At 46.8% G+C, this 25,287-nt stretch overlaps 1 protein-coding gene across 2 annotated transcripts in view; it reads right to left on the bottom strand.

The window, feature by feature from the left end:
- FLNB (filamin B) overlaps positions 1–25,287 on the bottom strand; it is a 162,710-nt gene that overhangs the window by 55,288 nt on the left and 82,135 nt on the right. For both annotated transcript variants that reach the window (XM_049863255.1, XM_049863256.1), the window contains exons 7-20: positions 24,723–24,885; positions 23,439–23,636; positions 20,679–20,816; positions 18,626–18,752; positions 17,266–17,402; positions 15,538–15,731; positions 14,051–14,164; positions 13,155–13,298; positions 12,814–12,937; positions 12,331–12,491; positions 11,061–11,151; positions 10,612–10,781; positions 3,296–3,413; positions 156–418 (exon numbers count right to left, since the gene is read on the bottom strand). In XM_049863255.1, coding sequence (XP_049719212.1) covers positions 156–418; positions 3,296–3,413; positions 10,612–10,781; positions 11,061–11,151; positions 12,331–12,491; positions 12,814–12,937; positions 13,155–13,298; positions 14,051–14,164; positions 15,538–15,731; positions 17,266–17,402; positions 18,626–18,752; positions 20,679–20,816; positions 23,439–23,636; positions 24,723–24,885 — 2,142 coding nt within the window. The remainder of the gene's footprint in view (positions 1–155; positions 419–3,295; positions 3,414–10,611; positions 10,782–11,060; positions 11,152–12,330; positions 12,492–12,813; positions 12,938–13,154; positions 13,299–14,050; positions 14,165–15,537; positions 15,732–17,265; positions 17,403–18,625; positions 18,753–20,678; positions 20,817–23,438; positions 23,637–24,722; positions 24,886–25,287) is intronic.

Below are 25,287 nucleotides of genomic sequence, written 5' to 3'. Positions count from 1 at the left end.
GAAAGAACTACTGTCAGCCACTGAGAACTGACTTTTACCACAAAACGATTTTCAAAAGGCAGAGTCAGAAGGGGACCACGGTGTTACATTTGACAAAATGGGGACAAGTTTGCAACAACAAAAAGCTTTTGGTTGTCCCAGATCTTGGGCCTGACCTTGCTGGGGTCTGGTGGCAGGGAGGCCTCCATGGTGTAGGGGTTTCCAGGCACGGGGTGTCCATCATAGGTCACATCGACGGCGTAAAGCCCCTCCTCCCGAGGGGTGAACTTGACTGTGCTGCTGTCCCGCCCTGCCACGGGTGCCACCAGGCACGGTACAACCTTCCTCGAGGGGCTTAGGATCGTCACGTCCAGCTTCCCCTGGCCTCCGGCCCCCTTGGTGTCAATGGCAAACTCCTGATCCTTTCCAACTTCCACTCCTGGGGAAGGGGAACAAGCCTAAGTGAAAAGCTGACCCTTTTCAGCAGTAGGAAGAAAAATTCACAGCAGAGAAGTGAAGGCTCCTTGGACTTGGAAAGTTATCTCAGCCTCTACAGCAAGCAATGTCCTTCTCCAGCGAAGAGCCCAGAGGAGGGCCAGCACAGATGAGAGAAACCGTCCATAAAATGGATTGACACGATGGCCACAACGATGGACTCAAATATACCACTGCACATGAAGATCCTTTCATTTTCACCAAACCCTATTAATTATTAACCAGTGACTTAAACAGATGGGGAAACTGAGGCTCAGAGAAGTTAAGCGCTTAAATTTACCTAACCCCCAAATCTGCTTTGCTGATCAGTAAATTATAATCTGACACTGTTCTCTTGGGCGTTAACTTTGTATCAAAACACCCCATAAGCCCATGTTTGATTTACTAATTGTAGGCAACAAATTCAATCTTGTAGTTCCCCCAAAGAAGGCAAAAGTCAAAGAGCTGGCAAATGTAAGGGCATTGAAGTAAGTTCTGAGAACTGACTCTTCACCGTAACGACTTTTGAAAGGTCTTTGCAAAGCTGGGCCACAGGAAACCCGTGTGTTTTATTTGACAAAAGCAAGGAAAGGGCTCTGAACAAAAACAAAAGCACCCGGAACACTGGGCCCCACAACAACGCAGAAAAATATTGACTCTGGGGCAATACAGGGCCTGCCAAAGTGAACACTCCTGAGACTCAGCAAGGAAGGTGTACAGCTCCACATCCCCAGGGGAGAGAGGCTTTTCCTAACAGGTATTGTCCATTTCCTGCCCTGCAGTCGAAACCCTCAGTGTCCTGGGGAAAGGAATGACAAAGCAAAAGGTTTGGACAGTGACCGTCTAAACGCTCAGCGCTGGTTGTTCCCCAGACCGAGCTCTCGCTTCAGAGCCCCCTGAATGGGGAGCTGGCCTCATTCACAACTCAAGATGTGGGTCACAGGTAATGAAGGCGTTCACAATGACACCATCAAGGCCTTGGAGAAACCCTCCCGGAAGGGATGCCCCGAGAGTACCTACTCGGCCCTGTGTGATCCTGAGGCCACGTCAATATGCACCCTGAGGGGCACCTGTTCTGTGACCAGCTCATGCCAACAGGGGACATTCGTGTGGGAATAACTGCCAGCACACCGCTGAATTCCAGAGGCAGGCTGAAATGGATGGGTGTCGTCAGATAACTTCAATGCAAAATAAAGTTGCCAAGCATCGCCAAATGCTGTCTTGTCATTATTAGATGTTATTTAGTCGATTCTGACTCATAGTGACCCCATGTGACAGAGTAGAACTCCCCCATAGGGTTTTCAAGGCTGTGATCTACACAGAGGCAGACTGTCAAGTCTTTCTCCCACAGAGCTGCTGGGTGGATCTGAACTGCCAACCTTGAGGTTACTAGTTGAGTGCCTAATTACCCATTGCACCACCAGGGCCCCTCGATGTTGTCTACTGGCCCTCACGTATGTAATCCAAACCAGCTGCTGTTCGGTCAGTGCTGACTTACGGGGACCCCATGTGTGTCAGAGTACAATTGTGCTCTATAGGGTTTTCAGTGGCTGATTTTTTGGAAGTAGATCACCAAGCCTTTCTTCCAAGGTGCCTCTGGGTGGACTCGAACCACCAGCCTTTCGGTTAGCAGCTGAGCATATTAACCATTTGTAGCACTCGGGACTCCATACACATGTATAGATAGAGAGAAAAGGTCAGTAATGACAGAAGCTGAACTGATAAGTTGTTAACCCTTGGGAGGGAGATAGCTGATGGGCCAAACGGTGAAATGCTGAGATGAAAAATGGAAGGATGTAGTCCTTGCATAAGAAAACTTAATTTTATGGCCATGTGTTCAACTCCTGAAGCTGACTGATGAGTACATGAATGTTCACATTACACTATTCTCTTTACTGTTGTATGTTTGACATTTCCCATAATTAAAAAAAAAAATTGGAAAATTGATTTAAAAGTAAGTGAAATATCTTTGAATCATTATATACTGAGTAATTCTACATACAAAATCAATGTCAGACAAAATGGGGAACACAAGGAAGAACTGAGAAAGTGCAGTGCTATAACATAAAAATCAGATAAGCATTTCTCATGCCAGAGATAAACAAAATTCTGTATAAACAGGTATTAGAATGCTGAGATAATTCATAATTTGCATTCATGGTTTGTATTACTCATTGACTCCTATTAGTTTTTAGTAATTAGTCTCGAAATGTAGAGAAATAGGAATCGCAGCCCTTGGATTTGAATTTTTAATAGCTCATAATAATGTTTAGTCTTCGGTAGTTTTATAAGCACTTGCCTCATTCAATATCGTGTCCTTGTACATTAAAAAAAAAAAAAGGAAACGAGCTAATAAGATATCTAACAAGCTAAAGAAACAGAGGCTGGGTGGGTACACTATGGTTTCCGAGTGCCAAGGAGCAGGCTTTTATGTGACTACCAACCTTAATGTGAATTTAGCTGGCCAAGGACAATTGGGACAGTAGAAACTTACCAGAAAGCAATGTGCCCCAACTTCTCCCGGTAATAAAAACTTACCACTGCAATGTCAGCAGTCTGACAATGTGCCAGGCCCTGAATTATTAGTTCCTTTAATTTTTTGCAATAGTCCCATAAGGGTTATTGACCACTTCCATCCATTATACATATGAGAAGACTGAGGCTTGGTGAGGTAAGGGCTAGGTAGGGTCACAGGGCGTGGCCTCAATTCAAGCCAAGTAGCTGCAAAGTCCCTTAAGAAAGAATCTGCTTCTTTGCAAAGCCTGTCTTCTGAAGGCAATCTAACCAGCAGCCCAGTCTGGTGGTCTGCAATGGCCTGTCTCCCCTCCACTAGCACACTTACTGTTTTCCAGCCCATTAATTTTTATCTTGCTTAGATCCAGCGGAGCAGCAACGCCCACGGTGAATGGGCTTTTAGGAATGGGATCACCACCATATGTCACCAGAACCTGCATATTGCCCTGGAAGAAGAGGGAAAACCGAGTCAAATTCCGGATACCAGCACACTAACCTGGTGTTTAAACACGCCCTCTGAGATCTTTCATTCTTCTCAAAGGTACAGGTACTTAACTCCTATGGATTTGGAAAGCCTCTAAGACTTATTTCTCTAAGGTATTGGCTACATGACAAGAGTGACAGAGAAATTAGATAAAACACATCAGGAAACCAGCTGCTGTGAAGTCAGCCACAACTCATGATGACCCCATGTATATCAGAGTAGAACTGTGCTCATAGGGTTTTCAGTAGCTGACTTTTTATTTTTTTAATTGTGCCTTAGGTGAAAGTTTACCGCTCAAGATAATTTCTCATACAAAAATCCATATACATACCGTTATGTGACACAAGCTGCAGTCCCCACAATGTGACAGCACACGCCCCCTTTCCACCCTGACTTTCCCGTGTCCATCTAAGCAGCTCCTGTCCCTTTTGTCTTCTCATCCTGCTTCCAGATAGGAGCCGCCCATTTGGTCTAGTGCGTATGCCTGAACTAAGAAGCACACTCCTGAGTGTGTTATTTTTTCTTTTACAGTCCAGTCTAATCTTTGTCTGAAGAGTGGGCTTTGGGAATGGTTCTAGTTCTAGGTTAAGGGAGAGACTGGGGGCCATGGCTTCGTGGGCTCCTCCAGTCTCAGTCAGACCATTAAGTCTGATCTTTTTACATGAATTTGAGTTCTGCACCCCACTTTTCTCATGCTCTGTCAGGGACTCTCTGTTGTGTTCCCTGTCAGGGCGGTCATTGGTGGTAGCCAGGCACCATCTAGTTCTCCTGGTCTAATGACTGACTTTTTGGAAGTACATCAGCAGGCCTTTCTTCCGAGGTGCCTCTGGGTAGACTTGAACCTCCAACCTTTTGGTGCTTAGCAGTCAAGTGCATTTACTGTTTGCACCACCTAGTGACTCCATGTAAAATAAGAGCAGCTGATAACAGGAACAATTTAATAAGCGTTTAATACATGCCAAGCAGCGTGCTATGTGCCTTTATGCATTTCCTTGATTCAATCTCAAAACAGTCAGAAGAGGCAGCTCTGCTGTTGACTCATTTCCCAGGAGAGGAAATCCCATCCCAGAGAGGCCAAGTCACAACCTGGTAAGTGCAAGAGCTGGGCAGTGCACCCATGGCACCCAAACCTGTGTACCTAGCTGCTCTGCCACACTACCCAGCCAACACATACCCAGCCCAGCCATGGGTGGAGCAGCTGGTCTGGGGGCCTTTAAAGAGCAGAATCATTGTCCCATGGCCTGGGAATCAGTTTTGGGTCAGCAGCCTGCAAAAGGGATCTGCAGGAGCTCACCTCGAGCTGTTCTAAGACCACCCCACGGTATCTGAACTCCCACAACCACATCAAGGAAAGAAAAGTTCAAGTGTGAAGGCCAAGGCGACTGTGGGCTTAGCGGCCTCCCCGGCTGGCATCAGCCCTGCGTGGCCCTGTGCGCCGCTGCTGTTCTGCTCCGGCCAGTCCTGGCCCGGTTTGCTCGCTGCTTGCTCCCTCTCTCCACCGCCGGCCAGCTGAGTCCCCGCCCTCCAAACCAAGGCTCCTTGAAAGCCTACAGTTGCCTCAGTCGATGAAGACCCCTGTCACTTCAAACTCTGCGATATAATGTAAGAGAACATGGAAAGGAAAGAAAAGAGGGCGAGGGAGAAATGGTCAAGACCGTACCGACCCCCCACAAATCCAGTGGGCTCCCAGGAATTCAGCCCCTGCTGAAGGCTGCGGCCAATCTACTGTTAAAAGGGTGTCATTTTTAGTCTATGTATATTTTCACACATCCCTTTTGTAACAAAGAAGGAGTAAAAAGCCAAGAAAAAAGTTGGTTATATCAATGGAGCAGGGGGATTGGTTTTACAGGATTTATTAGTACCTCACACAAAATCCAACTGGCTCCCTGCCTCCACAGTATAACATTTCCTGGTAAAATGTACACAGGTCAGATTCAATACAGCTGAGAGCCAGCCAAGGCACAGGAGAGGTCTCCTCTTTGTAATCCTGAAGGCAGGGACTGACCTGTTACTTCAGCCACTGAGGCATATTTGCCATCTCTTCTGGAGCCTCCATTTGCCTGTAACTCCTCGTGGGCTAGGCCTCGAGGCTACCCATGCCTCCTACAGAAGCCTCCCAGCCCCTATATCTAGCCACTTCTCTGATCTGGGTGAGGGGAAATCCTCCTCTAATTACACCCACCCACCCCATAAAAGCAAGTATGTTCTCCTTACCAAACCCATAGCAGCCCCACAGGGCAGAACAGAACTAGGTTTCCAAGGCTGTATATCTTTACGGAAGCAGACTACCACATTTGTCTCCCTTGGGGCAGCTGGTGGGTTTGAACCACTGACTTTTCAGTTAGTAGCTAAGCGCTTAACCACTTCGCCACCAGGGCTTCTTCGTCCTCCTAACTGTCATAGAAAACAACAAAGCTCAAACAGGAAACTCATTCTACCTGAAATAACCAAAAAAGGAAGAGGAAGACCCCTTAGAGATTCACACCTACAGAGTCTGCAGCATTTTAATGTGTCCTCGGAACCAGCAGCTATGAAAATGGCCTGTTTTCCCCCCAGAGAGCTGTGAAGTGGGGAACGTTTGAGTCGTGATCTGTGCATTTCAGGAAGACTTCACTGCCTGCAGAATAGTTTATTCTCCCTCCCACATGCTTCCGAGACCTTAATCTGCAAAACACGTGCACACAGTATGGTCACGGTATCTGGCAGCTCAGAGAGGGTGGGAAAGAGACAGCCCATCCCTCCAGCACCCACTGTAAGCAGCCATGGGCAGCAGCATCATCAACATTTTACAATAGGAACTGTTGTCTAGTGGGAATCCCTGGGTGGTGCAAACAGTTAACGCTAACCAAAAGACCAGCAGTTCAAGTCCACTTAGAGGCATCTCAGAAGAAAGACCTGGCAATCTACTTTCAAAAAATCAGCCTTTGAAAACCTTACAAAGCACAGCTATACTCAGATGCACATGGGCTCAGCGTGAGTTAAAACTGACTTGATGGCAACTGTTTTATTTTGTTGTTGCTATTCTCCTGGGAGGCTCAGTGAAGTCACGGGATTTCCTAAAGGCTCCACAGTTACATGTGGCGTTTCCGATTCCTGGTGGCTCCTGACCCAGAATGTCATGGTGCTGCTGCCACCAGCTTTCCAAACTGCTCTGCTTGAGGGGAGCTCAAGGCGAGAAATTTAAGTCACTTGAAGCCACAGACAACCAGAGCCAGGGAAGACAAAGTCCTTGGGGAAACTGGCATTGAGTAATTCTTCCATTTCTGACCTTTGAGGGGGTCCTCAAGCCCCAGACCAACAAGTCCCCTCCTCCAAGGTACACAGAGTTCTGATCACTGCACCCCAACCTGTACTGGAGGAAGACAGAGCAAAGAGGACCAACTACCAGCACCCCTCACCTGTCTACTCCAGGGACGTGAGTTGTCACTCAGGGACCCTGCAGGTGTCAGGGAGTGTGTCCTGAGCCAGAAGTCAGGGTCCCACAGGCAGGTGGGGCTGCCCCTCCTCACACAGCACATAGTCTGCATTCTGTGGGGGAAGTGTTTGCCAGAGCCAGGACCCTCCCACCCACGCCTCTGCACACACACCAAGCAGCTGCCTTTCTGGGAAGTTCCAGCTTGTTATTCCCTCAGAACCACTGCGAGAAGGTGTGCCATGGGCGTCAGCCCTCCAAGTATGCTCCTGCTTCCTTATCAGGGCACAGCTTTCTGGGCTGACCCAGGCCTCCTGACCACATCCAAGAGGACAGGATAAAACGGCACACTAACTTAACCCATCTCAAGCTTTTAGCTGCTCTTCAGAAAAGAATTCAAAGGAGCACTGAGGACCAGCCAGCCCCCTCGCTACCAGAGGACAGTGTTCTTGTGCTGCCTGTCCTTCTTAATTGGGCCTCTCTTCGTTTACTCACTCACCCAGATACAAATCCACTCACCCAGATACAAATCCACAGGCAGGACCTCCTAAGCACCAGGCCCTGGGGCTGGGGACGGAGAGACAGATAAGGCACAACATATCACAACCTGTCCTTGGGGAACTCCTCAACCAAGAGGAGAGATTTAATCTGCTGTCTTTGCCCTAGAGAAATATGCAGAACTGCAAGCAAAGAGTGATAAGCCCCACTCTAAACAGTGAAAAAGCACTGAGCTAGCCAGTTTTCCACACTAAAGGCCATCCTCAACACCCAGGCTCTGTGAGGCTCCTCAGGCTTATCACAGGCAGCATTTTGACAAACAGCCCCAAGTGGCTACCAGCTTGCCAACAGCCCTCACGCTAGCTGTTATCAGAGAACTGGGCGAACTTGACCTTGAGGTGACTCTGAAGTAAGGAGCCTTCCACTATAGCATCACTTCAAAGGCAGCCAAATAGGACTTAGGTTCCTGACCTCCACCTGGGGCTCCACGTCCACTGTCAGCTGGGGCATCCAGGGAAACAAGCCCTGCAGTCCTTTCTGAGGGTGCAGATCAAAACACAATCCTGTCCTGAGGTCTGAAATTTACTTTCTAACAGTCCAGCCAAAACACAAAAAGGTATATACAGCTCATTGCTCAGGGGACGCTGAGCGTCTGGTAAAGGTGGTAGGAAAATCTGTAAACAAATCATGGCGATGGCTGAACAACATGATAAACACAATTAACATTGTTAACACTGAATTGTGCACGTGAAGAATGTTGAAAGGGAAAATGTTTTGTTACATATATACCACAATAAACCAGTTGCCACTGAGTTGATTCTGATTCATAGTGACCTTACAGGACATAATAGAAGTGCCCCACACGGTTTCCAAGGAGCAGCTGGTGGATTCAAACAGCCAACCTTTTGGTTAGCAGCCAACCTCTTAATCACTGCGCCACCAGGGCTGCATATACCACAGTAGAAGGGGAAAAAAAAAGGTATATAGATATAGGATAAAGCAAATGTTGCAGAGTATTTTTAGAAGATTCTATGACCTTGTGATCCGTGATCAGTGTACGTGGCTGGTGCCGTCTCCTGAGGAATGTGGAGAATTGGCATTTGCACAAAAATGTCTGATTACACAACAAAGATAACATTCAAGTCAATGCCCCTAGTGGTAGTAAGGCTCAGCCCTCAGAACCAACAGAGGGAAAAATAATTACCTCATTACCACTGAGCTGCCCAATGAGGAAAGGTATTCTAATTGCAGAAGTATTAGTTTTACCATTACTAATATCGAGCCCCTCATTAGGAGAAAAAAGCATAGAAGACACAAGTCTGGAGATAAGAGGCCAGGCTTGTAATGTGGTACACAACCATCTTACCCCAGAAAGCCCACCGCCAGGTAAGTTCTCATAGTAAAGACCCCATCTCCAAGGACCGGCAGCCCAGGGCAAAGCAAGGGACCATCCGCCTCATGCTCTCCTCACTGTACCCCACATCCTTCCCCACTTTTCTCCAGTCAGCTCTTTACTGAGAGGTCCTGAGCAGGAGCACCACTGCTTAAGTAATGTTCTGCCAAAAGCCATCACCCTTCTCCTCCACGTGGCATCTCTCACAGCGGGTGGGGGTGAGGCTCTTTTCCTCAAGGATGAAGGAATCTCAGAAGTTTAGAAAGACTGTTTAGAACACTATGCATAAGTAGTAAAGCCCAGACTGTTCTGCTAGGATATTTGTTCCCTGGACCCCAGAAGTAGACATGAAGCAAAACAAAACTCTAAACTAATAAACATAAACTTGTACAGAGAAGTAGTACTTGAGTTCATTACTGCCTTAAAATAGAGCAAGCCAGCCTGGGCTGCAAGATCCTGTTTGTATTCCTGCATTTTGTAAATGTGACAACTGATGCTTTAAATGGTGCTTTGGGCCCCAGGGACTAAGGGCTGAACTGGCTCTTTGAGAAAAGATCCCACTGGGCTGAACTGGCTCTTTGAGAAAAGATCCCACTGTAACACTTTGTAAAAGGTAAACTAAGCTAAAGGCTCAGCAAGGAAAAACAGTTGTTTTTCCGTACGTAAGAAATAAAAGACTAAAAGGCAGCTGGTAAGGATACCAGGGTGGGTGTCAGAAAGAGTCTGTATGTGAGAATGTGAAAGAATGTGTGACTGTGAGAGAGTGAGAGGAAGATAGTGTGTGTGTGTCAGTGTAAGAGACAGAGTATTTGTGAGAGAGAGCACATAAGAGCATAAGAGAGTATATGTGTTAGAGTGAGAAAGTATGTATGTGTGTGAGTGTATGAAAGAATGTGTGAGTGTGAGAGTGAGGAACAGTGTGTCAGTGTGAGAGAATGCGTGTATGAGACAGAGTGTGAGAGAGAGCATGAGAGGGTGTGTGTGTGAAAGAATGTGAGTGTGAGAGTGAGAGGAAGACAGTGTGTGTCAGTGTGAGAGAGAGCGTGTATAAGACAGCATGAGAGAGAGCATGAGAGGGTGCGTGTGTGAGACAGTGTGTGTGAAAGAATGTGAGTGTGAGAGTGAGAGAAAGACTGTGTGTGTCAGTGTGAGAGAGCGCGTGCATAAGACAGCGTGAGAGAGAGCATGAGAGGGTGTGTGTGTGAGATAGTGTGTATAAAAGAACGTGAGAGTGAGGAGAAGACAGCGTGTGTGTCAGTGTGAGAGACAGCATGTATAAGACAAAGTGTGAGAGAGTGTGAGTGAGAGGGTGTGTGTGAGAGAGACTACGTGAAAGAATGAGTGTGAGAGCGAGATGAAGAGTATACATGTCAGTGTGAGAGTGTGTATAAGACAGTGTGAGAGAGAGCGCGTAAGAGTGTAAGAGAGTAAATGTGTAAGAGTGAGAGTGTGAGTACGAGAGACAGCATGTGTGTTAAGTGTGTATGTGTGTGTGAGAGAGACTGTGTGTGTAAAGGAGAGGTAGGTATTAGGTCCAGAATTTCAGGAATTCAGCATTTCTCCAATAAAATCCAAAATGGAGGCAGGAGATTGAGGTGGGGAGACTTGGAGCTGGCTTCTTGCTTGTTCTGTGGGAATCGCTTGAACTCTGCAGGCCCTCCTGATAACACCAATTAGGCTTTTTGTCAGCGCTCCCAGAAAGGTTGAACAAAAGGCATGAAGAGCCATCTCCTACAGTGGAGCACTTCCAACAGAGAGGATATTACACCCCTTGGTGTTAAAGATGACCCTAGGCAGTGTTGAGTGGAAAGATACCTGGCTAGGAAGCAGCAGAGGAGGGGCTGAGAAGGACCCTACCTGCTGAGTGGGCGTGTATTTAACAGTGTGGGAGTAGTCGTAATTATCGATGATATCCAAGTCCTTCACTGCATTGCCTGGAAGGGGACTGTTGAACTGCACGTTGAGTGGGGCTTTCCCAGCCCCTTTGGTGTAGACAGTGAAGTGGGTTGGCTTCCCATTTTCCACACCTGGAAGGACAAACTGTGACGTGAGGAGACTGGCAGACCAGAGTGGTTTCACTTTTAGAACCAGCCTGACAGGTTCCACAGCACCAGCTCTGCCTGGCAGCCAGTGTCAGGGGCCACTGGCCAACAGCTCAGACAGGAGCGCCACCACTGCTACATCTGAGCCCAACAGAACTCCTGCTTTTGGGGAAAATGAGCCCATCAAAGCCCTGGACCAGGCACGCCCACCATCACTGGCTAGGAGAAGGCCTCTAGGACAGCCATGCACGAGCGCCATCTTACCTGCTTTGCTGAGCCCTGGGCCTTCTGCCTTCACTTTGCTGGCGTCATGGGAAGGGTCGACTTTGACTCTGAAAGGGCTGGCGGGGATTTCCTGTGGCAGAGACAGTTTCTTCTCAGTGGAAAGCCCCTGAAGCAGTTGCCAGAGCTTAGCCTTGTACCCAAACGCAAAGGGCTGAAACCTTAGCACGACTCTTACTTTAGGGAGCTGTGAGCAAGTTTTCGTCACCACAGGTCAGGTCTCCATATTCTAGCATCAGGTAAGTGTCACAATAGTCACTTACTAATGCCTGGATCCCTAAAACCATAGGCTTTGACCTGTTTTCTCCACAGCTAAGGGGAGGTTTTCCATAGGCAAATCTAGAAACTCTTTAATATCAAATGATGAGTACTTAGAATGAAAACACACCACGAGTGAAATAAAACCCAAAACAAAAACAAGAAATGGAGTCAGGGAAAAGAAACATCCTCCAGGGACAGCCAAGAGCCAAGGTCTTGAGAAGGCAGGAAATTAATCAAAAATGGGATGATTCTAATTCCTCAAAAAGAATATTGCATAATTTGGAAAAGGAGAGTGCTAACGGTTACTCAACATGATGAATATAATCAATGTCACTGAATTATACATGTAAAAATTGTTGAATTGGCAAACGTTGTTATGTATCTTTTTACCACAAAAAAGAATATTGCAGACTTATCAAAATGAAGGCAGAAGAGGTTAACTGATTGGGTTAAGTGAACTCAAGATAATTACTTTTAGGCACAGGAGTTTCTCCTGAGGTTCCTATTTTTTGTGTAAAGCTTCTTCTAATCCCCAGGATTTCATTTTTCCCTGTTTTCGGGTACTGCTCTCCCTATCTTCACTATCATATGTAAATAAGAACTCTAGCTGACACTGTAAAGCCCTCTCCCTATAAAGGTTTAAGAGTAGAGGGCAAAGGCATCACTTCAAGGAGGTCAAAGTAGAACACACCTAGAAGTCAACTTATCAAAAACTGATAAACGCTTATAACAGACCAGTCTCGGTCCAGAGCCTCTACTTTTAATCACCAAACACACTGCCTCACTTTTGTTTGAAAGTAGTAAAAATCCAGCTCTGGGTGTTTCTTTTTTCCTTCTTGGTTTTTAGGAACCAGAGGAAAACTACGGAACAGAGTTCTCAAGATGCCTTCTCTGTTGTTAAAATCCGGAAGGGGAGATAAACACAGGTGGCCAGAAAGGACGCGCAAAGCGGGCCCCTCCCGTCCACCTCCTTTAAGGCTCAAACACAAACCTGAGATGCAAAGAGAACTTTGATAGTGTATCGCCCAGCAGCGGGAGGCACATATTTGACCGTGAACGTGTCATTGGCATTGTGGATAATGTCAAAATCCACATCTTCCTCATCTTCACTTAACACCCGAGCATCACATTTAATGCCGACGCTGACATCACCTGGAACAGACCAGCTCATTAGCCACCGTTTACAAGAAACAGCACGTCCCTTGCAATCACTGCCAGCTCAGGCTAACACACCAAAAGAGCAACCAGGAAGCTTCTAATAGTAAATACGAGAAAGGGATGATGGTAAGTCAGGGTTTGGGGGAGGAGATGGAAGATTAGTGTACATCAGCAAGGAGCTGACACAGACGCTCATTAGATGACCAATTCCCTATCCGGAAGGTCTACTTCCTGGTTCACGGCCCTTAAAACTTTAAAAAAGACCTTTTTCCCCTAAGGAGCAACAATCACTGCTTTGGGTGACACCCCCTCTCACCTTCCCCAGCCTCGGTACAGTCCACTGTGAAGTGGGTAGGCTCATTTGCCTTCAGACCACTTCTCTCCACACCTGGCCCAAATACTTTGACCTTCTGGGGATGGCTGCCTTGCCCGATGTTGACCTAGATAAGACAGGAGGAACGTCATTACAAGCTCTCCTACACTTGGATCCAGTGAAACACTGTTAGAATTCTTGTGGACAGTCTAAAGTACTCTGCCTTTCAGCCCACTCACCTTTCAAGTTCTACCAAGGATGGGTCCTTTCTACAGGTTTATTTCTGTATTGGCCATCAGGCATGGAGCCCCCAGATCTGCCCCAGGTTCCGCCTCACAACCTACCCTGTAGGGGCTGTGTGGGATGTTCACACCTCCCCAGACCACAGCGATAGTGTGCTTGATGGCCTTCTGTGGGGTGTACGAGCAGGCATACGTGCCGTCCATCCGGCTTTTCATCTGGATGTCAATGGGCTGGCCTTCCCCATCCTGCAAGAGAGCTGGGGCTAGGAACAGAGCTGGCCCTCGTGCTGTCTTTAGCCAAGCAGGGGCATCGTTGCCTTCCCAGACAGTCAAGTCGCCACTCGCTTGACTCACGCCAACCAAAATTCCCAAAGTAATCACAACGTGCCACGTCTTCACAATACAATGGCAGGAGGTGAAACATTATACCAATTACTTATTTTTAATTAATAATTAATCTTTTAATTAAGAGCAAATAGTGAATATAATTAATATCACTGAACTGTACACTTAAGAATAGTTAAAATTTTTTGCTATATGTATTTTACCACACGAATTTTCTAAAAGAAAGAGCAAATGACCCAAGAGGAAATTCACGGCTACTCAGTGCTTCTTAATTTCAATCTTGCATTTAAATTCTCTGGCCAAATTCAATTAAATTAGATAAGCAGATTGAAAAAAAAAAAACAGCCTTCTTTCCAAGCCTCCCCTCTATCATGGCCTAAGTAGCTCCAGCCACGTGAAGACACGTTGCAGGGTAATCCGAAAGAGTCAAGCCTTGTTTCCAGGGAATACAAACCATGATGACAAAAGCACCCTGGTGCTTTACACGTTAGAATCTCATTTAATCCTCACATAACCCCACGAGACAAAATTCTTATTATGTCCAATGTGTGGATGAGGAAACTGAGGACCAGATGGACTGAGCAACTTGCCATTAAAATTCAGAGATCTTGTCACCTGCCACTTTCCTGCACAGGTGACCCCTAGACACCTACCTGAGCAAATATCTTCAGGGGAGCTTTTCCAGCATCTTTGGGGTCCACGGTGAACTCAGCCAGGTTGTTGACGATGCACCCGGATCTCTCCAAACCTGGCCCATATGCTTGCACCTGGAAAGAGAATCATTATTGCTTCTCTTCCTATGCAATGCCCCAACTAAACCCCTATGTGAAGACTGGTCACCAGGATGTGGGGGAAGATCAAAACCTGTGTCTGGCTTTACGGTCTCTACATAGCAGGATGGTTAGGAGAAGTAAATGCTAAAGTAGATGGTAACTTAAAAATAACAGGTAGAAAGGGGGAAGTCATCGTTTAGGAAGCATCGAGTCTCTGTTTACAGAGATGGAAGACTTGGCCACAGATACCAACAGTGGTCGCACAACATGATTAATATAACTGGTATCATTGAGTTATACACATAAAAAATGTTGAGCTGGCAGAATGTTATATATATTTTGGAGCCCTGGTGGTGCAGCGGTTAAGAGCTAAGCTGCTAACTAAAAGGTCAGCACTTCGAATCTACCAGCCGCTCCTTGGAAACACTATGGGGCCGGTCTACCCTGTCCTATAGGATCGCTATGAGTCGGAATCGACTCAACGGCAATGGGTTTGGTTTTGGATATACAATTTTTACAATAATTAAGAAAAAAAAAAGTATCTCATTAATCTCTCGTGAGGGAGAAAATTCTCGAAAACCAGGTCCCAAACTAGTCTGAGCTCCCTACATTATTCTGAGCTGGGGTATGGACTTCCAACTATACCCAACCTCACTGTTACCACTTCCAGGGGGCTTAGAACCTTCATCACAGACAATGTTACAAAAGTTTGTAGCCCTCAGAGCATAAAGGGCTAGCAATTGGCCAAAGAGGGGGACGCTACCAGCCTGGACCCACGACAGCCTATGGACAGCTGCCCACGTGGGTGAACAGCAGTGACAGGTCTTCTCTCATTAGCCAGGCTTGCTCACGCCTGATGCTCATCAGCCACTAAGGGTATGAGATGAGACCTCTTGGAAATACTGCAAAAATTTCTCCAGTTTAAGAGACAGTGAGCTGGAGGTGGGGAAGGGGATCTTTATGAAACGTCACGAATAACCACAGAACACATCAAGGGTGAAACACAAAGCTCTGGATTGCAAGAACAGAGTAACTTACGGAGTCTCCCACATGGGCCAGGCACTGTGCTAAAGGTTCTCTTTATGCATGTTACCTTCTTGACTCCTCCCAGAAACTCTACAAAGCAGACACCATTATCATCCCCACTTTAAGGAGGATACCAGGAATCAAGGAGGTGAGTTACTTGCTCAACATCATAAAAGCGCTAAGTGGTACCAACAGAATTCAAATTCAGGATCAGCTGCTTCCTAAGCTCTAAATGGCTCCTCTCTATCATCTCTCTACACACTGCCTAAGGCAGCTCTTCAGGCAGCGGGAAGAGAGCCAGAAGTAAGGAAGAGAAAAGGGAACACAACAAGCTGATTCACCAGGTCTGGGTTGTAGTCTCCTGTGGCTGGGTGGATGTAGGCCATGTATGGGCTATGCTTGATGTCTTCGTCATCACACATGATGTGAACGGCATATTCGCCAGGTTCCTTGGGCCAATATTTAACGTCACACGATCCATCATTCTGGTCGTCATATTCAATCTTCGCCTGAGATGGGCCTTCAATAGCAAACCCTGGGGATGGAAGGGGAGGATTTCCTGGTTACACTGTAGAAAGAACCTATTATATGTTGCTACCAACTCAATCCTTCTGGCCCCCTAAAAAACTGTATTTGCCAGAAGATTGAAATCTGCTTGTGTGCCTTTCACACAAAACCAAGCCCACCGAGCTTTCAGTAGAGATGGAAGCGTTGGGGTCTATACTTTTTTAAACCATCTAACTGAGCATAACTTTCTGTCGGCAATATGGCAACACATACCAGAAGTCTTAAACCTACACTCTCTCTTTGCCCCAGCAGAGCCACATCTGGGCATTTACCTGAAGGAAATAACCTAGGATATGTGTAAACGGTTAGCCACAAGGATCTGTATTCAGTATTATTTTTATAGCAAAACCCTGGAAATAACTCGAGAACCTAACAATAGATGTCTCCGTACAATGGAACTCCATGGAAGCCATGGACAATGAAGATGTATCCCATATTTAACTGGTGCAGAAAGATAGATTTCCCCCAAATATTTCATGTTGTAGATCAACATCTGTATGTGAATCTACAGAAAAAGAAAAGCCTGGAAGGATGTACCAAAAGGTTTAATATTTTTTCTCTAGAAGGGAGAATTAAACATGATAAATCTTATTTTTCCCTTTTTGCTTATTTGTTATCTAAAACATGGATCACCAAACTACAGCCCGTGGGCCAAATCCAGCTCGCTGCCTGCTTCTGCAAGTAGTTTTACTAGAATAGTTACGCCCACTTATTTACTTGTCTAAGGCTGCTTCACGCTACAATGGCAATGGCAGAGTAAAACCGTTGTGACAGAGACCATATGTCCCACAAGCCAAAAATATTTGCTATCTGGTCCTTTACAAAGAAAGTTCACTGACCCCCTGATCTAAAATGCTCATGTATACATCTGCTGTATATTTAAAAAAAAAACAAAAAACCTCAGATATGATCCAAAGAACATATTTACTTGCCAAATTTCTAATTTCAGCAAAATCCATTCATTGATTCATCCGAACAAAAGATCAGTCAACAATATTTGCTGAGTGCCTACTATGTTCCAGGTACTGTTTTAGCACCAAAAAACAAAGCAACCCATTGCCATTGAGTCGATTCTGATTCATAATGACCCTACAGGACAGAGCAGAACCGCCTGCCCCACAGGGTTTCCAAGGCTGTGATTTTTATGGAAGCAGACTACCACGCTTGTCTCCCACAGGGCAGCTGATGGCTTCAAACTGCCAACCTCTCAGTTAGCGAGTGCACTAACCACTGCACCACCAGGAACAACACCCATACAAGGCCTCTGCCTTCAAGGTCTAGCGGATGAAGGAATGTCAGTGCCAGCGGCAGGGGCAGCTGGAAGGGCAGGAGGAAAGTGGGAGCTGCAATCTCCCCTGCAGTATCCAGAGATGGCCTCAGGTGGTCTGGAGGCAAAAGCGCTAAGGGCAGTGAGGTCGAGATGAGACCCAGCCAGAGCCCAGGCACCAGGTACCCTGTAACCTGAGCCCTCTAGAAGCTGCTGGTCAGCTGCCTCCACTTACCCAGTGACCCCACTTCAGAGCCAATGGACTCCACTACGAAGTCGGCCGACCTTCCGACGATCCCACCATGGAGTCCAGGGCCCCATGCGCGGACTTTCTGCATGCCTGCTTCAGGGCCAACTTGAACTTCAAAGGGGCTAGCAGGACAGGAATAGAAGAAGCATTAAAGAGAGAAGAAGGGCTGAATAAAGAAAGCCATAAGCTGTTAATGTACATTCTTTCCACTTACCTGATCCTTTGACCTGGAGTCCCAATGTCCAGCCAAACCCTTCCTCCCTGCAGGTCCCCATACAGCCATTATTATGTCAACAATATAGTGTAATATGGCTGCCTCAGGAGCTCAGGTGGCCACGGGGTTGGCACTCAAAGACACCCTGCCTTGCACTATCCTGGTTGTTTACCTGTCCCTTAGTGTGCCAAAAAACAAACCCCCCCAAAAACCAGTTGTCTTTGAGTCCGTTCCAATTCATGGGGACCCCATGTGCGTCAGAGTAGAACTGTGCCACACAGGGTTTTCAGCAGCTGATTTTTTACAAGTAGATTGCCAGGCCTTTTTTCTGAGGCACCTCTGGGTAGACTTGAACCAACAACCTTTCATTTAGCAGCTAAGTGTGTTAACCGTTTGCACCGACCAGGGACTCCCCTTTGTGTGCAGCAGGGCTTACCAAACTGTGAGCCCCGGAAGTTCAGAGAGTGTGTACTTTCCCTTACCCGGCTTATGGTATAACAAGCAAACCGTGTGGAGTAGGCTTTATCACATACATAAATGGACGTACTTTAACTCTGGTGTGGGAGGTTAAAAACAAGGGCACTTAGACTCCTAAAGCCCTAGAATACCCAAATATTTCTCCAGGTAAACTAAATTTATTCAGAGTTTAATGTCGTCCCAAGGACAGCACTTGAAAGCAGACATGAATGCCCAGGTGGCAACTGCAACGCCCACGAGGCAAAGCTACAGACTGTGTCCCCGTCCCTGATGGCGCTCCCGTAGATGATTTTAATGTAAACCGTAGCAGACTTTACCCCCGTGGAATTCCCGAACAGAGACATCCATTGAAAAAAGAAAATCTCAGTTTACAGAAGGGCGTACAGACACACAGCCCATTTGCTCTCTATTACTGCTCCTCCTGGCTCCCCTGCCTCCCACCAGCCCCAAACTGCCAGCATTTGATTGAAATCAAGGCAGCCGAAACCACAGTGACTTTCTGCCGCTTTTGAGAACTGGCCAAAAGTCTGTATGCTGCTCTGAAAAAAAGTCTTGAACAAAGATCTCTTTCCCTCCTGCAGCCTGAAAGCCACTGCCCGTGAGCGTGCTGAGCCCAGGTCCCCCGGGGAGCCCTGTCCCCAGCTGGAGCCTCACCTCTTTGGAATGTGGTGCCCCCCCCATGTGATGGCGACGCTGTATTTCCCTGGGGTGTTGGGGTAATACTCGAAGGTATAGACTCCATCCTGGAAGCCTTTTTGCTTCACCAGCTCCTCCAGACCCTCTGTGGGAAAGAAGCACACAATCTTTCCAGAGCGATCCTAGGCTTAAAACGAAGAGTCCAAAAGACAAGAACATAAAGAGACTAATATCCACAAAACATAAGCGCCATACAAATCTCGGTGAGCTGCCTCAGGGTAGGCCGGCTGCCATCGAGTCGACTGACTCATGGCGCCCCCGAGCACGGCAGGGTAGAACCGTGCTCCGCGGCGCCCCGAGCACGGCAGGGTAGAACCGTGCTCCACGGGGCCCCCGAGCACGGCAGGGTAGAACCGTGCTCTGCGGCGCCCCCGAGCACGGCAGGGTAGAACCGTGCTCCGCGGCGCCCCCGAGCACGGCAGGGTAGAACTGTGCTCCATGGAGTTCTCAATGGCTGATTTTTCAGAAGCAGATCCCCAGGACTTTCTTCCTAGGCACCTCTGGATGGACTTGAAACACCAACCTTTTCATCAGCATATGAGCGCGTTCACTGTTTGCACCACCCAGAGACTATGCCTTAAAGCACGCAGCCACCAAAACCCGTGAGGTTACTCCAAAGCTGAAAACAGACCCATCTTGGCTTCGGAGCGTGGGGAAATGGAAGCTTTCCCAGCTAACTAGCTTAAGGAAGTTCTCCTGGGTCTGTGTAAAGATAAATTCAATCACTTCTCAACATTACATGTTATGCTGAGATGTGACTGAATTTTTTGGCTATTTCCCAATAAAAAAAAGCCACTCTCTCAGCCCCCACAAAAACTGGGGAGAGAAAGAACCTTTATGAGTATCTGGCATGAGTTTCAGGTTCATGTCTCCACATTCCTTTCCAACTCATGTTGGACAATAAAAACGAGAAGGCCCTTGTAGGCTATCTATGAGGACAGGCTTTAGATGTTTTACACCTCAAACTCTAGACTGAGCCATCAGGCAGGAACTTGTTTTATGTCAAGCCCTGAGGTTTGGCTGGGAAAGCCGTTGAGTCAAGCAAGAATCCAAGGTCAGAGAAAAATGACTCCTTGGCTCCTGTTGCAACAAGCCGGGAGGAAGACCAGCCCCTGAGGAGCCTGGCTCCAGGTGTGGGCAGTCTAGAACCTTGGCTGCCCTCGGGGAACACCCACTCCAAAGCTTGGTGATCACATAGTAACTTTCTGGAGTGCAGAACGTTCCTGCCCCAGCCTTTGGGGAACACAGGGTGAGGGCAGTCCTAGCACAGAAGGCTCAAGATCCCACAGGAACAGAAGTGAAAACACCGAGGGCTGCTCCACCTGTGTCCAGAGCTGCTGAGTGGCTCATCTGGTCCAGGGAAAACCTTGAAGATGGGCAGGGAAGACACCTGTCCCTGCAACCACAGTCTCCCTTCCCAATAGAGGGAGCAAGAATGGTTTGCAGGGTACAATGTGCCCCTCCAAGAATGGCATGTATCTACAAAGAAAACTTAATCTTAGGGAATTTTTTTTTCCCTTCTATAAACACTTATGATAATATAATTAGGTACTTGACATAATTTCATAGTCTATAAACTGTAACCTGCAGTGGGAAGATCACAGGCTTGGAGAGCAGTGCGTGAATTCCGGCTCCAATGCTTACAAGCTGTGTGACCTCGGGCAAGACCTTTCCTCCCTGAGTCTAGGTATCCTTGAATAAAAAATGGGTCACTTTGAATTGTCCCAAGGGAAGCATTTCCCCAGCTCTCTTACATCGCTGCTTTTTCTACTCCCAAAGGCCTTAATATAATGTGAGATTATCAAGCAACCCACTGTTCTGTCCTGCACCCAGGGCAGACATCACTAATCAATCACTGTTCCCTTCACCTTTGAAGCCCGGATAGCTTCAAATCCTCAACACAGGTCTCTGGGATAAAATGATGAGGCTGGCCATGGAATAAAATCCATAAACCATGGCTGCAAAGTTAGCCCAAATCACACCCGGAATGGGGAAACAAAGGTGCACTTACTAGGACCCTTCACGGTTACGCTGAGCTCCCCGCTTCCAGCAGCTTTGGTATCAACCTTGAAGTCTGCAGTCTCCCAGATGCGGACGCCTTTGGGCTGCAGGCCTCGGCCACTGGCCCGACAGGCATTTGGACTGCAGGCTGCAAGCACAGTTTCGACATCAATTCAACCTTTCATTCTCCAGTCAGAATTGAGCAAGCCAAGGTAACTTGGAACCACCCGCCAAGAAATGTTTGCTTTGCACAAAGAGCATGCAGCAGTTGCCCGAGACCAGGGGTCCCATTTGAGGAGCACACCAGGCTAGCAAATAAGGACACAACACAGCTTTGTCCAGCCACACCACAGAGGGACTGGGGAGAAGTTACTTTGGCAAAGAAAGCAGAGAGCCCAGCGAATCCACGCTGTGCTCCTGATACCAGATGAAGCCCAGCGTTCGTCCACTCTGTGGTGAGGAGGAGCTAAGACCAAGTGCTGGACCATATTCAAACCTCACTGCCATGCTCCAGCGCCCAGTAATTGGGAAGACTGGGCTTTTTCAAGCGTACTTGGAAAATGCAGCGCTTGAAAACATCTGACCGGATTCCAATCTCTGGGTCAGCCATTTCTAAAAGTCGAAGCATAGCTGTTGTCTTCCGCATGAACAGTCAGGCAAAAATAACAAGGAACAGCTCAAAAGGAGACCAGGTCAGTGCCAGCTTGGCCAAGGCATGCCAACATCTGAGTGCTGTCTGTTGAAGGCTCCTCAGAATAAGAGTGGCTACGAACACAACAATTAGCAGCAAACACCGCTCTGGTTTTGATTTCTGGACTCAGTTTAAAAACTCCAAGTTAAAAGCCTAAACATTAAGGACAAAGGTAGCTTCTAATACTCCTGGCATGAGAAGTCTACAAACTACTACTTCATGGTATTAGTCAGAAAGTTTTAGATAGCTGATAAAAGACATGCTTGTACCCTAGGAATTTTTAGCTCAGCGTAGGCGACCTCATTAAGTATAGAAATGGGAGATTAGTGGGTAAAAAGTCCTGTTGTTTATTAAGTGGCTTTTTCTTTCCAAATCTGATGCTACATATTTGACAACTCCATGCACACTATGGGGGTCACAGGCTGCAGAAGATGAGACTCTTCAGTCCACAGAAGGAAGATATTTCTCTTCTGCCTCCCCCTCCCCACAATGTCAAGGGAAGTCCTCAGCTGGCTACTGGGCAAACCACTGCTTTCTGAAGCATCATACGGACGGCTGCCGGGGTCAGAGATGATTTTAGGCATTTTGTGCATGAGCACAGTTTCAGAGTTGACACTTCTCGACAGGCGACAGTGGTTGTCCATGTATGAAGGTGATACAGAGTTTCTTTTGAATAAACTCATTTAAGGCGGGGGGAAGGGTTAATAAACGAAAATTAAAACCCTGTTAACGAAATACCAGATAATACAGGTGATGGATGGATATGCTAGAAATGAAACAGGTAGTCCATGAGTGAGAGAAGGTTGGGAAACACCATTAGAAATAGGAAAGCTGTTCAAAATTCTCCCTTGCATTATGTCAAAAACAGTTTTTCTTATGAATATATAGGATGTTTTTGTTTTTTTCTTTAATCTTTTGTTAAGGTGAGAAAAGCTGGTCATACCAGAAGCGAATCACAACAGGATGACCAGACTTCTCGGGGGTCTTTAGGAAAAACTCGTGGAATTTCTGGATGTAGTCTCAACTGCTAAGTTCATATAAACACTAAATGGAGCTGAAGAATTTGAAGGAAACTGCCAGATTCTCTGCCATCTTGTCAAGCCTTAGGGATGTTTAAACGCAATTAGACACTGGCTTTGGGGTCTGGCTAGACAAGCTGCAATAATGCCTGCACAGGAATTTCTTAAAGCCACAAACAGCATAAGCTCAGCTATCATTGCCAAGCAGCACAAAGAACTAGCAAAGAAGCCCCACCCGGCCAGCCTTACCGACCAAGACGCTCTGGCCCAGTGCTATCATTTAGGAGGCCAACAGCTTCGGGGTCCTGGCTGGCCCAGAGGCGAGATTCAGAGGAAGAAGTCAAGTCTGAAGATGCAGATGCCAAGGACAGAGAGGGAAATGCAAGTATTGGTTAGAGAAGGCAGCAGAGTTGGAAAACAAACAAAAAAGGCAACAAAGTCAAGAGAGGAAAGAAAGTTTAACGTTAGAGAAAAATTGCTCCTGGTTGCAGGGGGAGGTTAGAAGAGAGGTTAAGGGCAGGCTCTACAGAGGAGATTTGGGTTCTATCCCCAGCCCTGATACCTCGTACTTACTCACTAATACCTTGTCTAAGCCTCAGTGTCCCCATCTGTGTATTGGGGATAATAACTACACCTACAACACACAGATAGGTGTGATGATTAGACGAACTGTGCTAAGTACCTGGCAGCCAGTAAAGGGCAAGCAGTGGAGGCAGCGGGCCACCAGCAACATCTCTGCTGCTGCCACCGCAAACCTCAGCCGTAAATGTCAACTCCTCAAGCAGCCTCCTCGGTCAGTGAGGATAACGACTCTCCCTGTACAAGTGTTTTGGAGAGAATTCAATGAGCTAATTCAAGTAAAGCACTAGGTCACTGCATGGCCATAGGAAGATATGAGTGTAAGTATCTTGAAAACTAAGGAAGCCACTTCCCACCATAAGCAACCCTGGCAGAAAAGGCACAGGCACAGGCTCAGTGTGGACCACGATCATTCTGCTGGCCTTGGTGAGCTCACTCACTGAGTCTCGGCACCAGAGGCACACACGGCCCTCAAACTCACCTTCTCCAACCTGCACAAAGAAGGGACTCTTAGGAATAGTGTCTCCGGCAAAGGAGACCTTGACCACGTGGGGGCCGGGCTGCACTGGTTTGTATACACATCGGTACACCTGGTTTCCTTTGTCTTCCACAAGCAACTCCACGGTGTTCTTCCCCTGGGGATCTTCCACCTCAACACCGATGTCACCCACGCCGGCTCCTATGAGAGAGCGAGAGTGCCATGAGCCCAAGGCCCTCTTTCTGAAAGCTCCCTGTTGACGAGTGCAAAAGCAGATGCAAATTGCAAGTACAAGACAGGCGCTTGGGAAGGTCATCACCAAAACGCTAATGACCATATTTCTCAGGGCGGTAAGAGTTAGGGCTGAATGTTTCCTTTTTTACCACATTCTCTATTTTCCAAATTGAAAAGAAAGTGGACAAGTCAAGGACTGTCTTACTCGATCCTTTTTTTCATCATACCTTGCTTAGAATTTGGTCCAATACCCAAACCGAACCGAGTGCCGTCGAGTCGATTCCAATTCATAGTGACCCTATAGGGCAGAGTAGAACTGCCCCATAGAGTTTCCAAGGAGTGCCTGGTGGATTTAAACTGCCGGCCCTTTGGTTAGCAGCCGTAGCACTTAACCACTACGCCACCAGGGTTTCCAAAAACTTGCTTTAGAACATTTATTTAGTCAGGGTTGAAATGTGCAGATAAACTGAGTTATTGAAAGTGAAGCTCAAGCTTGAGTCTGTAATTTTAGAGAAGAAAAGCTGGTTTTGAAAAATCTAAGAATATCACCAACACATTTGAAAAAGCTGCTTTTATTGTTGTTTGTTTGATTTAAAGGATAGAAGGATCTTTAAACCTTAAACCAAAAAGTCTTCTTAAAACCAAACGATATTTAGCTTAACTAGTAAAGAATGTCTGCCTTGAGCATTATGCTCTTTTAAGATCTATCTACATGGGATCAAACTGACAACAGCATCTTGAAAGAGTAGATAAGGAGCTTAGGGGGCACTGAGTTTATGTCATGTGGGAGGAAAAATTCAGAAAAGGGGGGTGAGAATGGTTGCATAACTTGAAGAATGTAATCAATGTCACTGAATTATAACGTAGAAATTGATGAATTGGTGTATGTTCTGGTGTGTATATTCTCAACAACAACAAAAATAACTTCAAAAATATTTATGTATTTAAATACAATAAATAAAAGACAAAAGGTCAGCCTTCAGGCTCCCGAAGATTACATCTCAGGCTCTAGAAGAAAGCCCAAAGGTCTGATCCACAGAAAAGGCACGTTACCTGCCGTGTAGATGTCAAAGTAGGTGGGCTTGTTGGCAATGTTCCCTGAAGCTTCCAATCCTGGGCCTTTTGCAGTGACTTTACTGGGATCACCCTGGGCCTTGTCAACATTCACTTCAAATGGGCTCTTGGAGATGTGCTGTCCTGCGAAGAGGACTGTGACCTGCAGGTCATAGAGAAGTGGGATAGAATCACAAGCCACACGCGTTGATGATCTTCTCTTCCACCGTCCTCAGGGCTGCCTGCACAAAAGGTGCTAGAACCAGGAGCCCCAGAACCAGGTTAGGTGACCTGAGTGGGACTCCCTTTAGGCCCCAGGAACCATGATTGGCTTTATTATTGTTATTAGATGGCATCGAGTTGATTACAACTCAGTAATCTCATGCGACAGAGTAGAACTATGACAGAACAGAACTACCCGATAGGTTTTCCTAGGGGGTAATCTTTACAGGAGCATATCACCAGGTTTTTTTCTCAAGGAACTTCTAGGTGGGTTCGAACTGTCAACCTTTCAGTTAAGAACCAAGCACTTAACTGTTGCGCCACCAGGGCTCCTTATCTCTAA

This window comes from Elephas maximus, chromosome 20, assembly GCF_024166365.1.
Source record: "Elephas maximus indicus isolate mEleMax1 chromosome 20, mEleMax1 primary haplotype, whole genome shotgun sequence".
Lineage (NCBI taxonomy): Eukaryota > Metazoa > Chordata > Mammalia > Proboscidea > Elephantidae > Elephas > Elephas maximus.
This window is presented reverse-complemented; position numbering and strand designations above follow the sequence as displayed.